This window comes from Talpa occidentalis, unplaced genomic scaffold (genome assembly GCF_014898055.3).
Source record: "Talpa occidentalis isolate TD23 unplaced genomic scaffold, MPIMG_talOcc4v2.1 talOcc4.4, whole genome shotgun sequence".
NCBI classification, from domain to species: domain Eukaryota; kingdom Metazoa; phylum Chordata; class Mammalia; order Eulipotyphla; family Talpidae; genus Talpa; species Talpa occidentalis.
Genome location: NW_023604295.1, coordinates 53,507,702 through 53,520,309, shown reverse-complemented (window position 1 = coordinate 53,520,309; position 12,608 = coordinate 53,507,702). Strand labels below are relative to the sequence as shown.

The 12,608-nt window shown below is 34.0% G+C and overlaps 1 protein-coding gene across 2 annotated transcripts in view; it reads left to right on the top strand.

Annotated features, from left to right (window-relative positions):
• NECTIN3 (nectin cell adhesion molecule 3) overlaps positions 1–12,608 on the top strand; it is a 90,091-nt gene that overhangs the window by 50,426 nt on the left and 27,057 nt on the right. Inside the window, exons 6-7 of one of the 2 annotated variants that reach the window (XM_037525588.2) lie at positions 5,316–5,454; positions 6,743–6,827. In XM_037525588.2, coding sequence (XP_037381485.1) covers positions 5,316–5,454; positions 6,743–6,827 — 224 coding nt within the window. Of the gene's footprint in view, positions 1–5,315; positions 5,455–6,742; positions 6,828–12,608 lie in introns of those variants that run through there. The other variant, XR_008553874.1, reaches the window with a different exon arrangement.

Genomic DNA, 12,608 nt, shown 5'->3' with positions numbered 1-12,608 from the left:
ACCATCAGATGAAAATTTTTCTCATGGAAATCATACTATTTGGGGAAAATGATGTGAATGTCTTGTTAAAAGTTACCACAAACACTTTTAAATGTTCACAAACCATGTGTATCACAAACCATGATTGAGTGTTCATTTGTTTTTTAATCTTGGTTTTATACTTTTTGATTCAATGACTAGAAAGGTTTGGTTCCATGTTCACTGTGTTCTGATACTTTGCTTTTAGGTATGATAGCTGAAATGCTACCTCAAAAACAGGTAGAGTCAAATGGAAGAAGTTGGCTGTTGGGAAGCTTACCATTTTTCATCACAGCCCTTGCTTTTAAGAGCTTGTCTTCTTGTTCAAGACGTTTTGGTTTTTCAGTGACAATAACCTCACCACTCATGTTAAGAGTATGGCTTTACAATGAGCTTTTTGTTACTAAGATTAAATTTATTTCATTTGGTCTTATATTTGAAGGTTTGTGGTTTTGTATGCCCCCTCTCCCTGCCCTATAACAGTTTCCTGTCACATCTGATGAGATTTCCATGGTTTTATTTCATAATATGACTGATACATGTTTAAGTGTTAGGAGTAGATAGTTGCATTGCCAGTTTTGTTTTGTTTTGTACCTACATTGTTGGTATTATCTTCATTCTGCCAGTTCTTTTCAGAAATTATACATACTAGGGATAAATACCTAGTTTACAACACCAGTTAGCATTGATACCCTCATTTCGTTCATGTGTCTAACACAGGGTTCCCATTTTATGACTGCTTTACACTTTTGCCTGTAGATAAGTCTTAGGTACATTGTTAGTTCATTCAGCTGAGTTTACATACAGCTCAGTGTGTCACAATATACTGACAACTGACAAGGATCAAGCAAGTGAAGATGTAACTATTCTATTCAGGAGCAATCCTACTCCAATTTTCTCATGACATTGTGGGTACCTAGTGTGACTGGTGAGCAAATTATCACTTATCCAATAGGGTTATCAGTGCCAATCTATATTTTTTTATTAGTACATTTGTTTTTATTAAATATTTCATACTTTTTTAGATATAATCTTGCTATATTTCATTGGGAATGTATATTTTTATGTAATCTGTGACTCCACTTTGCTTTTTTTTTTTAAGATTATTTATGCATACAAGAATGGGTACAGGCCAGAGGTGTGGGAGGGTGAGAGGATTTGCCAGAGATAGAGTGGGGAAAAGAACAGGCAGACTGACTGAAATATATTGCTGAGGGGAGCAGCGGACGAGTCAGGAGAGGTCTGCTGCCCCATGTGGGTAGCTCCTTAGCCGGAGATCGAACTTGTGCTGCAGTAGCTGCAGACAGCTCCATAGGATACATCTTAACCCCTTGCATCACCAGGGAGGCCCCACTTTAGGTATTTTGCTCTATCTTGTAAGGACAAGGACTGGGACTTTATCAGTTAGCGCTTGGCACAAGACCTGCACATGTTGTTACTATTGGTAATTTTTGTTGGATGAAGGATAGAGGATTTTTATTAAAAAAGTAGTGAGAAATACCTAGACGGATATAAAATAAAGACTTAGAACTTTGTGTGAAAAAGGACTATGGATTGATACTTTCACACAATTTATATGGTTTTAGCAAATTGCTGTAACTTATCTTAGTGTGTGTACAAAGCAGTATTTGAGGGTTTTTTCTGTTTTTTTTGTTTTTTTTAATTGAGGTAACAATGGCTTACATTGTTGTTGGTATTTTGGAATTATACAATTATTTTGGAATTATAGGATACCCACCCCCAAGTAGCATTACTGTAGTCCACCTGCCAACAAATCACCCATAGTTTGGTGTTTTTGTTTTTGCTTTTTTAAGATTTATTTTTATTTATACAAGAGCTGGGGTATAGGCCAGAGTTGCAGGAGGGTGAGAGGACGCACCAGAGACAGAGCGGGGAGCAGCAGGCCAGACAGGAATTCTTGGCCAGCCAGGAACTGAACTGGCACTGCAGAGGCTGCAGACAGCTTCCCACACTGTGCTCAACAAGCTGTGACACCGGGAGGCCCCAAATCACCCATAGTTTTGAAAACTTTGTCATGCGTTGGTTTCATTTGTAAATTAAGTGCTTGAATAGCTTTCACTTATTTCTTTGTTTTAGAATAATAAAGACAAAATTGTGAGTTTGCTGTATTTAATATTTATGTATTTTTTTTTCAAGAAGTGAAAATACTTCTACAATTCTTTTTTAGTATGGTTTGTAACGAATGAACATTTTCCCTTAAAAAACATGTTAGTATCTTTAATCATGGATAGTATGCTTTGTTGTATTGAGGAATGCTATTTTTTTGTCTTATGAGGTGATTTTCCAATGTATGTAAGTATAGTTGCTGTGATAATAAGTTATTTTCTTAAGTATATGGTCCAGTACTTTAATGCTAAATATTCAAACACTGGTCATTTTGTTTGCTGCTGCTTGCAAGCATATAATTGGTTTTAGTAAATCATCTCAGGTGATAGTAATGTTTCATATCAGTCACACAGTAAACTAGCTTAATGTTTAAAAATGCCATTTATTTAATGGACTTTTTTTCACTAGTGATTTTGTTGAAATATAGAGCTTGTAGGTAGCATTTGTGTAGATAGTATGTTTGTATTTATGTGGGCAATAAATTCATCAAAATTCTTTAATTTGAATACAAGAATTCAGTTCTTTGCATTTAACACTGGTGTTTATCACCCATTAAAGCCCTTAAAATTTAATACCTTTATATAGAGCTGCTTTATTTTTCCTCGGTAGAGAAGTAGAAAAGGCAGTGAACATATCCCATATATGTATTTAACAATACCTATGTAAATTAATTGGTAAATGGATTCATACCTAATATTTCTTCCAGATGCTCACTTCTGCACTCAGTAGCCTGTTCTGATACTTTGAGATATGCAAAAAGAAAAGGATAAATATGAATAAAGAATAAATAGAAGCAGGTGAAAAAAATGACTAAGATAGAAAGTGTGGCATACATATAGGCAATTCTCAGTTTACAGAATTCTAGAACCAGAAATTATAACTAAAGGGACAGAATGTAGCTATAATTTAAGTGTTTAAAAAGTTGTGTGTGTATATGTGTATGTATATATATATATATAGGTTGAGAATTCAAGGTATCAAAAATAGTAAATATTCAAAGTTGGGAATTATTTGAGGGTATTAAATGCCTGGTGATGTTTTATTACATACAAAGCTGTTCTAAATTAAATATTGCTCAGGTTAAATGAGTCTTAGAGGAAAGGTTTGATGAATTTGTAATGATCTGTATATTGAGAATCTTAATTTGGGCTAATTCAAAGTAACCTTTGTTTTTGAAAAACTTCAGAAGTATTACTATTAATAATTTTATTGAAATAATACTAAATTCTACCTGGGGCAAAAATTATAGGGTCATTTTATCCCTTAACAAAAGAAAACTTTTCATTAGCCAGTATAGAATAAGCATATTGGACATATCAGGAATTTTTGTGCTACTGATGAGGTACATGACCTTGTTCAAATATCCTTGGTCACATAAACCATAACAGGTTTCAGTTTGTATATTGTTAGACTGAATACAAAGCTATAATTTATGGGATGGGAAAAGTGAGAGTGTAGAGTAGGTAATCTAAGTCATCCCAAATAACTTTTCCACGTTTATAAAAACAGTAATATTTGCCTAGGTTTCAAATCTTTCATCTAGCACATACATATTCACATGGAGATGGTAGGTATTAGAGAAATGAGTAATAATGAAGAAAATTAAATCAGACATATTTTAATAATAAGGATAGCATTCTGAATGGTGGGATCAGTTAGAATAATTATTTTATTATATTTAGGTTCTTCTCACTGAAAGGTTTTTGAAATGGGTGGCTTACTTGCTCCCATAGCTGAAAGATTTTCAGTCCAGGTATGAGGTTTACAAAATGACACAAATAAATCCAGGGTTGTTACTTTGCTAAAGGAATTTTTACAATTGGAAAGAAAGTAAAAACTTTCAATAATGTGAAACACCATGTGACCCACATTTAGATAAAAAAAATAGTTGGAAAACAAATCTAAATGTGTATGTATAAACACTAATGATAAGTAGGTGAAACATTTCACAAATTTGCCATGTCTGGATCGCAAAATAATTGCAGTTATTTAAGTGTACATGTGTATGTATGTCACTTTAAATGAAAACTAAAGTACATTTTTACCAAATAGGAAAACCAAAAGGAGTGTGGTCTACATTAAGAGCCTGCAAAAAACATTCCCAATAGGGGCGTAGTGGTGGAGGTTTCTAACCTAGCTTTTTTCACTCTTATGACTCATTGATTGGCTATGGGCAGAAAATTTTAACTATAAACCACTGTTTCTTTATAGAATGTCATCTTAAATATCTTTCATATATCTTATGAAGGCACTTTGTAACTAGTCACCCTAAAATAGTTACTGGATTTTATATGGTTGAAAATTGTCAAAGAAATAGATGTAGGCATTAATAGTTATGTCACATTACACTTATATTTGAAAACAGTTAATTTATAATAAGTTCTCTTACTTGAGGGGATCTTAAAATAAGGTGACAATTTTTCAGAACTGTAAAAAGTCTAACTGCAAAATATGTTTTTAAAATCCTGCATTATAAAATGTGTGATGCCAACTGGAAAAATTGGTATTCAGAAATGATAAATTATGTCTATAGCCAGCAGATAAGAAAGAATTTCCTTTTAATTTTTTAGTAGACATATGTACTTTGTATTAAATATGCACTAATTGATGGAAATTATCTACAAGTTCTATTTTAATATTTTTCAGAAAACTTAAGATTTTACAATTTTTTTACTTACTAGGTCTGGGAATTTTGTTTTGCTCCTTCAAGGTTTTTGAATAATAGATTTTATTTTATGTTTTAATAGAATAAAATGATAAATGTCTATATTGTTGGTTAACTCTTAAAGTACTGAATTTTTTTATCATCTTTTATAGTAAAAGTTTCTTTATCCTTTCCTCTATTTTCTTTCTACCAGACATTTTTTTTTTCCCCATAGAGAATAAATTCACTTGTTGATATTGACTGGGCAATTCTTTTCATAACTTGAACAAAGCAAATCTGGAGCAAATAAGGTGATATCTTACAAAGAAATAGGGTGATAGCTTAATGTTATTAAAAACACTGAATCAAAAAAAAAATACTGAATCAAATATATGGTCCTCTAAGTTTGCCATTGATTAACATGCTTCAATCAAATAATCCTTACATATTTGGAAATTGGGGGTGTGCAAATTCAAGAACTATTTTAAAAATTGTTTTAAAAGCCTAATTTTTTTGTACTTTACAGATGTTCCATTTAAGCAGACCTCTTCCGTCGCAGTAGCTGGAGCTGTTATTGGAGCTGTCCTTGCCCTTTTTATCATTGCAATCTTTGTGACTGTGCTGCTGACTCCTCGAAAAAAGAGACCATCCTATCTTGACAAAGTGTAGGTAACTTCTTTGCCTGTATTCAACTATGAAAATTCACTCTATCGTCTTTATTTCTTTTTTAAAGATTTATTTATTTATATAAGCACTGGGTACAGTCAGAAGCGTAGGAGGGTGAGAGGAGTCACCAGAGTCCGAGTGGGGAACAGAACAGGCAGACTGATGAGATACACTGCTGAGGGGAGCAGCTGGTGCGGCAGGAGAGGTCTGTCGTGCTATGTGGGACCCTCATCGGTGGCCGGGGATCGAACCAGCCCTGCAGAGGCTGCGGGCAGCTTTGCAGCCCAGCGCTCAACCGCTGCGCCACCAGGGGAGGCCCTCTGTATCATATTTATATCTGCATTTTACAATTACCTGTAATGTGTCAGAGGAGTGGAAGTAAGGATTGTAGTTCAATTTTAGTGAGGTTATGGTTTTATTAGAATATCTCAAGCCAGATCTGGTGAATAAACAGTGTCAAGGGGCAAATATAGAAGATACCCTTTTCACTTACAGTATATTAGACATCTTTCTAAATGGCAACACATGACAATTTTTGTTGTCCTGCCTTCTGAATAAAAATGCAGGCCTTTCATGAAGTAGTTGGAAGACATGTAAACATACATTAAAAGTTAATTGCTTCTTCAGATTGTATATTGCCTGCCTTATGTAGCAATAATTAAGCTTAGACTGCCAAGAGTAATTAAATACATTGACTTTTAAAATTTTTTTCCTTAAGGAATTTTAGTTTTGGTGAATTACAAAATGTGCATTTGTTTTGAATTCAAAGAGAAGCAGTGTTTTTGGCCTAATCATCAAGATAGACTTAAGAAGCAAAAATGCATTTTGCTATAAAATCTAATGATCTACATCCCAGTTCATTGCTTCATTTTTGGGATGTGAATAATACTTTTGCTACTTACCTCACATAGTAGTAATGAGGATAGAATGGCTCTCTTTAAATTGTAGTAGGTATAGTTAAGTATAAAAATGTGCATTGCTTAAATAAATTCATCATGTACTAGATTATTTGCATAATTAAAAAAATGCTTCCTATCTGAGCTGCTTCCTTGAAGATAAGTCAATTAGATTGTTTCTAAACATTTAAACTAAACTTTTAAATCACTTTACTTTTTCTATTTATGATAGCTTACCTGAAATATAAAAACCGAATTAAACATGTTAGGCTAGTAATAAAGCTACTAGTCTAGGAAAATATCCGTAAAGCTTAAAGGAACTTTGGACTATTTTCTGCCTTTTTCCTTTTGCAAAGTGTGGCATTAACATTTTTTATCCATTTTAATGCAGAATTGACCTTCCACCCACACATAAACCACCTCCTATGTATGAAGAACAATCCCCTCCTTTGCCTCAAAAAGACCTTCTATATCAGGTAAGTGTTCATGAGTATACCTAAAATGAAATAAAATAAAAAATAGTAAGCCACATGTATTATATGTTTTAAATGTTGTCATTTATATTCCAATTAAAATTCTGATATGAATATATTGGGCCCCACATTACATTTATGATAACTCTTAAAATTTATTTGGAATCAGTTCACAGTAATTCCTATAAAAGTATTGATTCACTGCTTCTATCTCAAGTTCTATACCAAGATTAATATGCCCAACTTGGGAAAGCTTATTAACCCATTAGAATGCAGCGTTTTCACCTTTTTTTTTTTTTTTAATCACCCATGCAAGCTGTGTTTGGGTTATCTGTGGGAATATTCTATATTTTGTTCCTAAAATGTATCTTGTGTATTCAGCTTAAATAAGGCAAATAATTTAATTCTGTGGAAAAACTCCAGGGAAATATGTTCCTTAGATGTTCTTGGCTTCTATTCCTCAGTTGATCATATAATCAGTTTATTACCCTAGCTTCGGGCTGACAGTGGGCGCTAGCTTTGTCCTCTTAATGTGAATTAAATGTCTTAGGGGTAAAGATGTGCCATCATTTCAGACATCTTGTTTTCACATAAGAGCGTAGCTTCACATCTCTTTCATAAAGTAACTTGACAAGTAATGTGAAATGTCAATACAGTATTTAGCTAAAGCCATTGGTAACTTCTGAAGGAAAACTGTCTTCCTCTCCACAAAAATTAACCAGAGGACTTCTAGATTTAGTTTTAGGATTTTTTTCAGAAAGTTCTTAGTAATTTTCTAGGACAGCCCTAAAATTTATATAATTTTACTCTTGTCTTTAAAATTATTGGTTATATAGCATGATCTTACTTAATATTTTCAAGTTAGATATTTACAAAAACTTGTGAATTAGAAAAAAGTTGTCTCAGATCAGATATTTGGGGTTTTAGTTAAGAAAATAGGCTATATTTTATTGGGTGATTTGAGTTGACAGAGGCACATATTGCAAGTCCTTTGAGTTAAAGTTTTCCTGGATGGATCAGTTTTGGAAGCAAGAGTTTTGAAGCATGTGATAAGATCACTCAGTTGTTATTAGAGTCATTTGATGTAGTAAATTGCCTAGTGAAAAGCATAAACCTCATTGGAAATGAAGAGTTACATGGGAAAGTAGTAGAAACTTTGGGAAATAAATTGAAGGGTGAGCCTGAAATAGCTATCCAACATAGGCTTTGGGAATCAGACCGTTTAGGAACATTGTGACTTTTTCCTTACCTGTAAAATAAAACAAGGTAAAAAGCATTATTTTTGTAAATATAAAAATGACTATAAAAAATTTCTAAGTATTAGGTAATTGCTGTCATTTACTTAGGAAAGGCAGAACTTGAGTTGGAGACAAAATAATTCTTAATTCTATAAAACTTTTAAGACTAATTTAGGCTAAAATTATTACCCATCAGTTGGATAATTTTATGTGATTCATGCATTATAATGTCATCTGTTAATTATGTGACTGTGTGTTAATTAATATTGTGTTAGCAAAATGCAAAATACATAGAACTATTTCTTGGTAGCCAAGAAATCTCTTAAGTGTGTAATTACTATTTAGTTTTCTGCAGTGATAGCATGCCATAATAGTAAATGCCTTTGTAATGTTTCACTTTACTAAATAACTTGTCAACATTAAACTCAAGAAGTAATTCCTCCATAAAATTATTAGTTCTCAGCCTTCATAGCCAGACTGTAAGATCTAGTGAACAAAGTTTCATGCTTCCCTATACCAGCATTGCTTTAATGAAGAGAGTCTCACTACTTGTATCCATCAGTGTTCTAGAACTTGGGAATTTGCAGTTCCTTACTAGCCACATTTTCTACCTTATTTTAACCATTGATTTTACGGTAAATAGTGTCAACATTCACCCTTGAGAATTTTCCCTCTAAATATATCAGGAGAATGATGCCTAGCATTATGAAGAGACAATTTCCTTGAGTGGAAACTATTACCATACTGCAGAGAAGTTGAAATTTTTTGTGTATTTTAAATATTAATCCCTTATTGGATATATGATGTGCATGTATCTACTTCCATGAAATAGAGTGTCCTTCATTTTGATGCAAATTTTTTTTGCTGTGTAGAAGCTTTTGTAGTTTGCTATAGTCTCAGTGTTACTTCAAGAAATAAAAAAAAAAAATATTCCCAGCTTGTCACATCATTAAATTGTAAGAATTTAGGAAACAAATACTAACTCATGACAATAAAATGTATTTTTTTTATTGTGTTTTCTAAGCATTGTATAGGTAGTAATTATATTCCGGGTACAAAAAAAATCAAATACTATAGAAATTTATAGTCAACTGTAAAATTCTATTTCATTCTTGCAATCCCAAAATAAATCATTTCCTTCCCCAGAGATCACACCATTGTGAATTTAATGAGCTTCCTTGACTTTTTTTCCATGAACTCAGTTTCATGAATATATCATCCATATTTACATGTATAAATTTTATTTTTAAAAATATAATGGGGTCATGGATCCATATTGTTCTAGAAATAGCTTTTTCCACTCTCTTACAGACCAATGTTTTTTAGAGTGGCCAGTATAACCTTTATTAAAATCCTTTGGGGGAAAAAAAACAAATAAATAAAATTCTTTGGATTATTAAAAATGAAGATGCTTGAACGAAATTTTAGGCTTACTGAATCAGATTCTTTGGGGTTAGAAACAATAGACATTTTACCTAACTCACTAGGTAAATTTACACATGCAAATTTGAGACCTAATGCTATATAGCGATCATTTTTATTACTGTAATAGTATTTTTTTAAATATTTTTTTAAGATTTATTTATGCATATAAGAGCTGGGGCACAGGCCAGAGATGCAGGGGGGAGCGGGGGGTAAGAGGATTTCACCAGAGACAAAGCGGGGAGCAGAACAGGCAGACAAACTGAAATACTGCTTCGCCATGTGGGTTTCTCTCTGGCAGGCCGGGGATTGAACTGGTGCTGCAGAGGCTGCAGATAGCTTCATAGTGCGGTACTTAACCCCTTGCGCCACCAGGGAGGTCCTGTAATAGTATTCTAACATGTTGATGTACCAAAGATTACCTAATGATTTTCCTAGGTACTTTTGTGTTTGTGCTTTTTTTTTTCCTATTGCAGTAATTGTTGCAGTGAGGGTACATTAAATACTGTATTCTATAACTGTTTTTATATAATTGTTTAAAGAAAGAGTGATGTGAAATACATTTTACATTTTTTTTTAAAGATTTATTTATTTATGCATACAAGAGCTCGGCTGTAGGCCAGAGGTGTGGTGGTGGGGTGGGCAGGTGGTGAGAGGATTAGCCAGAGACAGTGGGGAGCAGAAAAGGTGGATCTACTGAAATACACTGCTGAGGGAGCAGCGGGAGGGACAGGAGAGGTTTGCTTCACCATGTGGGTTAGCTCCCAGGCCAGGGATCAAACTAGTGCAGCAGTGGCTGTGGATAGCTTCATATTGTTGAGACTTAACCCTTGTGCCACCAGGGAGGCCCACATTTTATATTTAAATAGGTGCCAAATTGCTGACCAGACTAGCTGTATCAATTTGTATTCCCATAAATAATATATTAAAAATTCATTTCTGGGCCTCCCTGGTGGCGCAGCTGTTGAGTGCTGGGTTGCGAAGCTGCCCGCAGCCTCTGCAGCGCCGGTTCGATCCCAGGCTGCTCCCCGGCCACCGGAGGAGGGTCCCACATGGTGCGCAGACCTCTCCAGCCGCCCGCTGCTCCCCTCAGCAGTGTACTTCAGTCCTTCTGCCTGCTCTGCTCCCCGTTCTGGCTCTGGAGAATTCTCTCACCCTCCCGCGCTTCTGACCGTACCCAGTGCTTGTATAAATAAAAAAATAAATCTTTTAAAAAAATAAAATAAAATAAAACTTCATTTGAAACCTTAAATTTGAAGAAAACATGTTTGAATGAACATTAAACATGAAACATTTTCTAAAGAGTTCATTAGTTTTAGAAAATTTAAATGATAAAGCACAGGGCATAATTTTTAAAAACACTACTACCAGTTAGTGATCATTAGAAATACTGAATTAAGGCCTCCCTGGTGGTGCAAGGGGTTAAGTCGCAGGACTAAGACTCTATCCGCAGCCACTGCAGCATGGCATGAGTTTAATCCCTGGCCATCCAGGGAGCTAAGTCACATGGCACAGCAGACCTCTCCTGTCTTGCCCACTGCTCCCCTCAGCAGTGTATTTCAGTCAGTCCACCTGTTCTGTTTCCCACTCTGTCTCTGATGAATCCTCTCACCTCCCACCCACTCCGCACCTCTGGTCTGTACCCCAGTTCTTATATGCATAAATAAATAAATCTTTTTTTAAAAAGAAATACTAAATTAAATTCAAGATGCATAAGAGTTAAGCAGCCTTTGAAATGCCAAAATTAAGATTTTTAAAAAATCTAACCAATGACAAACATTCCGAAGGATTTGTTTTAAGTAATCAAAACCAGTTTATGTTTGGGTGTATTGACCTTAAGTCATTTGACTTGTAGCTATTAAATTATTCTACTTTTTCTTCTATGAGTATGGAAATTTTTTACTGAGTCTGCCTTGGCAACTTGTCATATGAGTTTCCAAGCTACTGTAGTGTAAATTTTCTGTCCCTTTGACATAGAGGTAGACAGAGCTAGCACTCTTCCCCCGGAGACATGTTTTCACTGCTAGATAAGTTGGGTTATGCTGTGATTGTTTCAGATTTGTTTTGTAGACTCTTTGGCATAGTTTCAAACCAAGATGTTTGTCCCCTCACTTTTATGTAGAGTAATATCTGCCATTGTTTGCCTTGCTGATATTTGCTTAATTGGGAATGTGTGCAGAGCAAGCAATTAGCCTATTGTTGACTCAGTTTTTTGTGTTTTTTTTTTTAATATATTGCATACTATTTGGGGATCTGATTCTGTGAAGAAATAAGCACCGAAGTCACACATGTTTCCTTGGGCATGTAAATTATAAAGCTAATCTTATAATTCAGATTAAACAACATTTAGTATTGAATTAATGAGATCCATTGTTTGAAGGGGAAAGAATGAATCTGGAGTGGTACTTTTGTTTGAATCATTGCTGCTGCTTTACAAATATTTTTCAGAATTCATCAAACCTGTGAAAATCATTTCCGCATTTACAAATATGTCCCAACTCATTTTCCTTACCTTTATGTATTATTAGGAAATACATTTATAATACATTCCTTATCATCCCTTTTGATGAATTCATTTAGGCCTTTGCTTGTTTTTTAAGAGACTGCTTGAGTTCATTTTGCATTTCTATCATTATGTGGTTGCTTATCTATTTTTTTATACAGGACTGAACTCCATGATGATTTCTATTGTTTGATTCATTTGGGGAATATAATTTTTCACTGTAGCTTTAGAAAATAGAGCTAGAACCAGAGGTTGAAGTTCATAAGAACAGATTTGAATACTCACTATAAAGAAGATCTTTCCAGTTAAGTTTGTCTGATAATGATCTGATACCTCAAGAAGTGATACATGTTTTCTGACTGGGCTTGCTTAAAGGACTCAGTGGTTGTCTGTTGTTTTATATTATAAGAGGCATTTCTCCATGAGGAATAATGTCAAATTTGAAGGTCCCTTCTAGTATTACTACTTGACTTTCTTTTTCCCTTAGAAAATAATATAGATTATAATTTGAACAGTAACACTGGTGTTTCTTGGGACCATTTTCTATATAGATATCTTACTGTGATACGGAATGTAATATTTAACTATATAATTAGCTAATGAGTTACTAAAAGCACACAC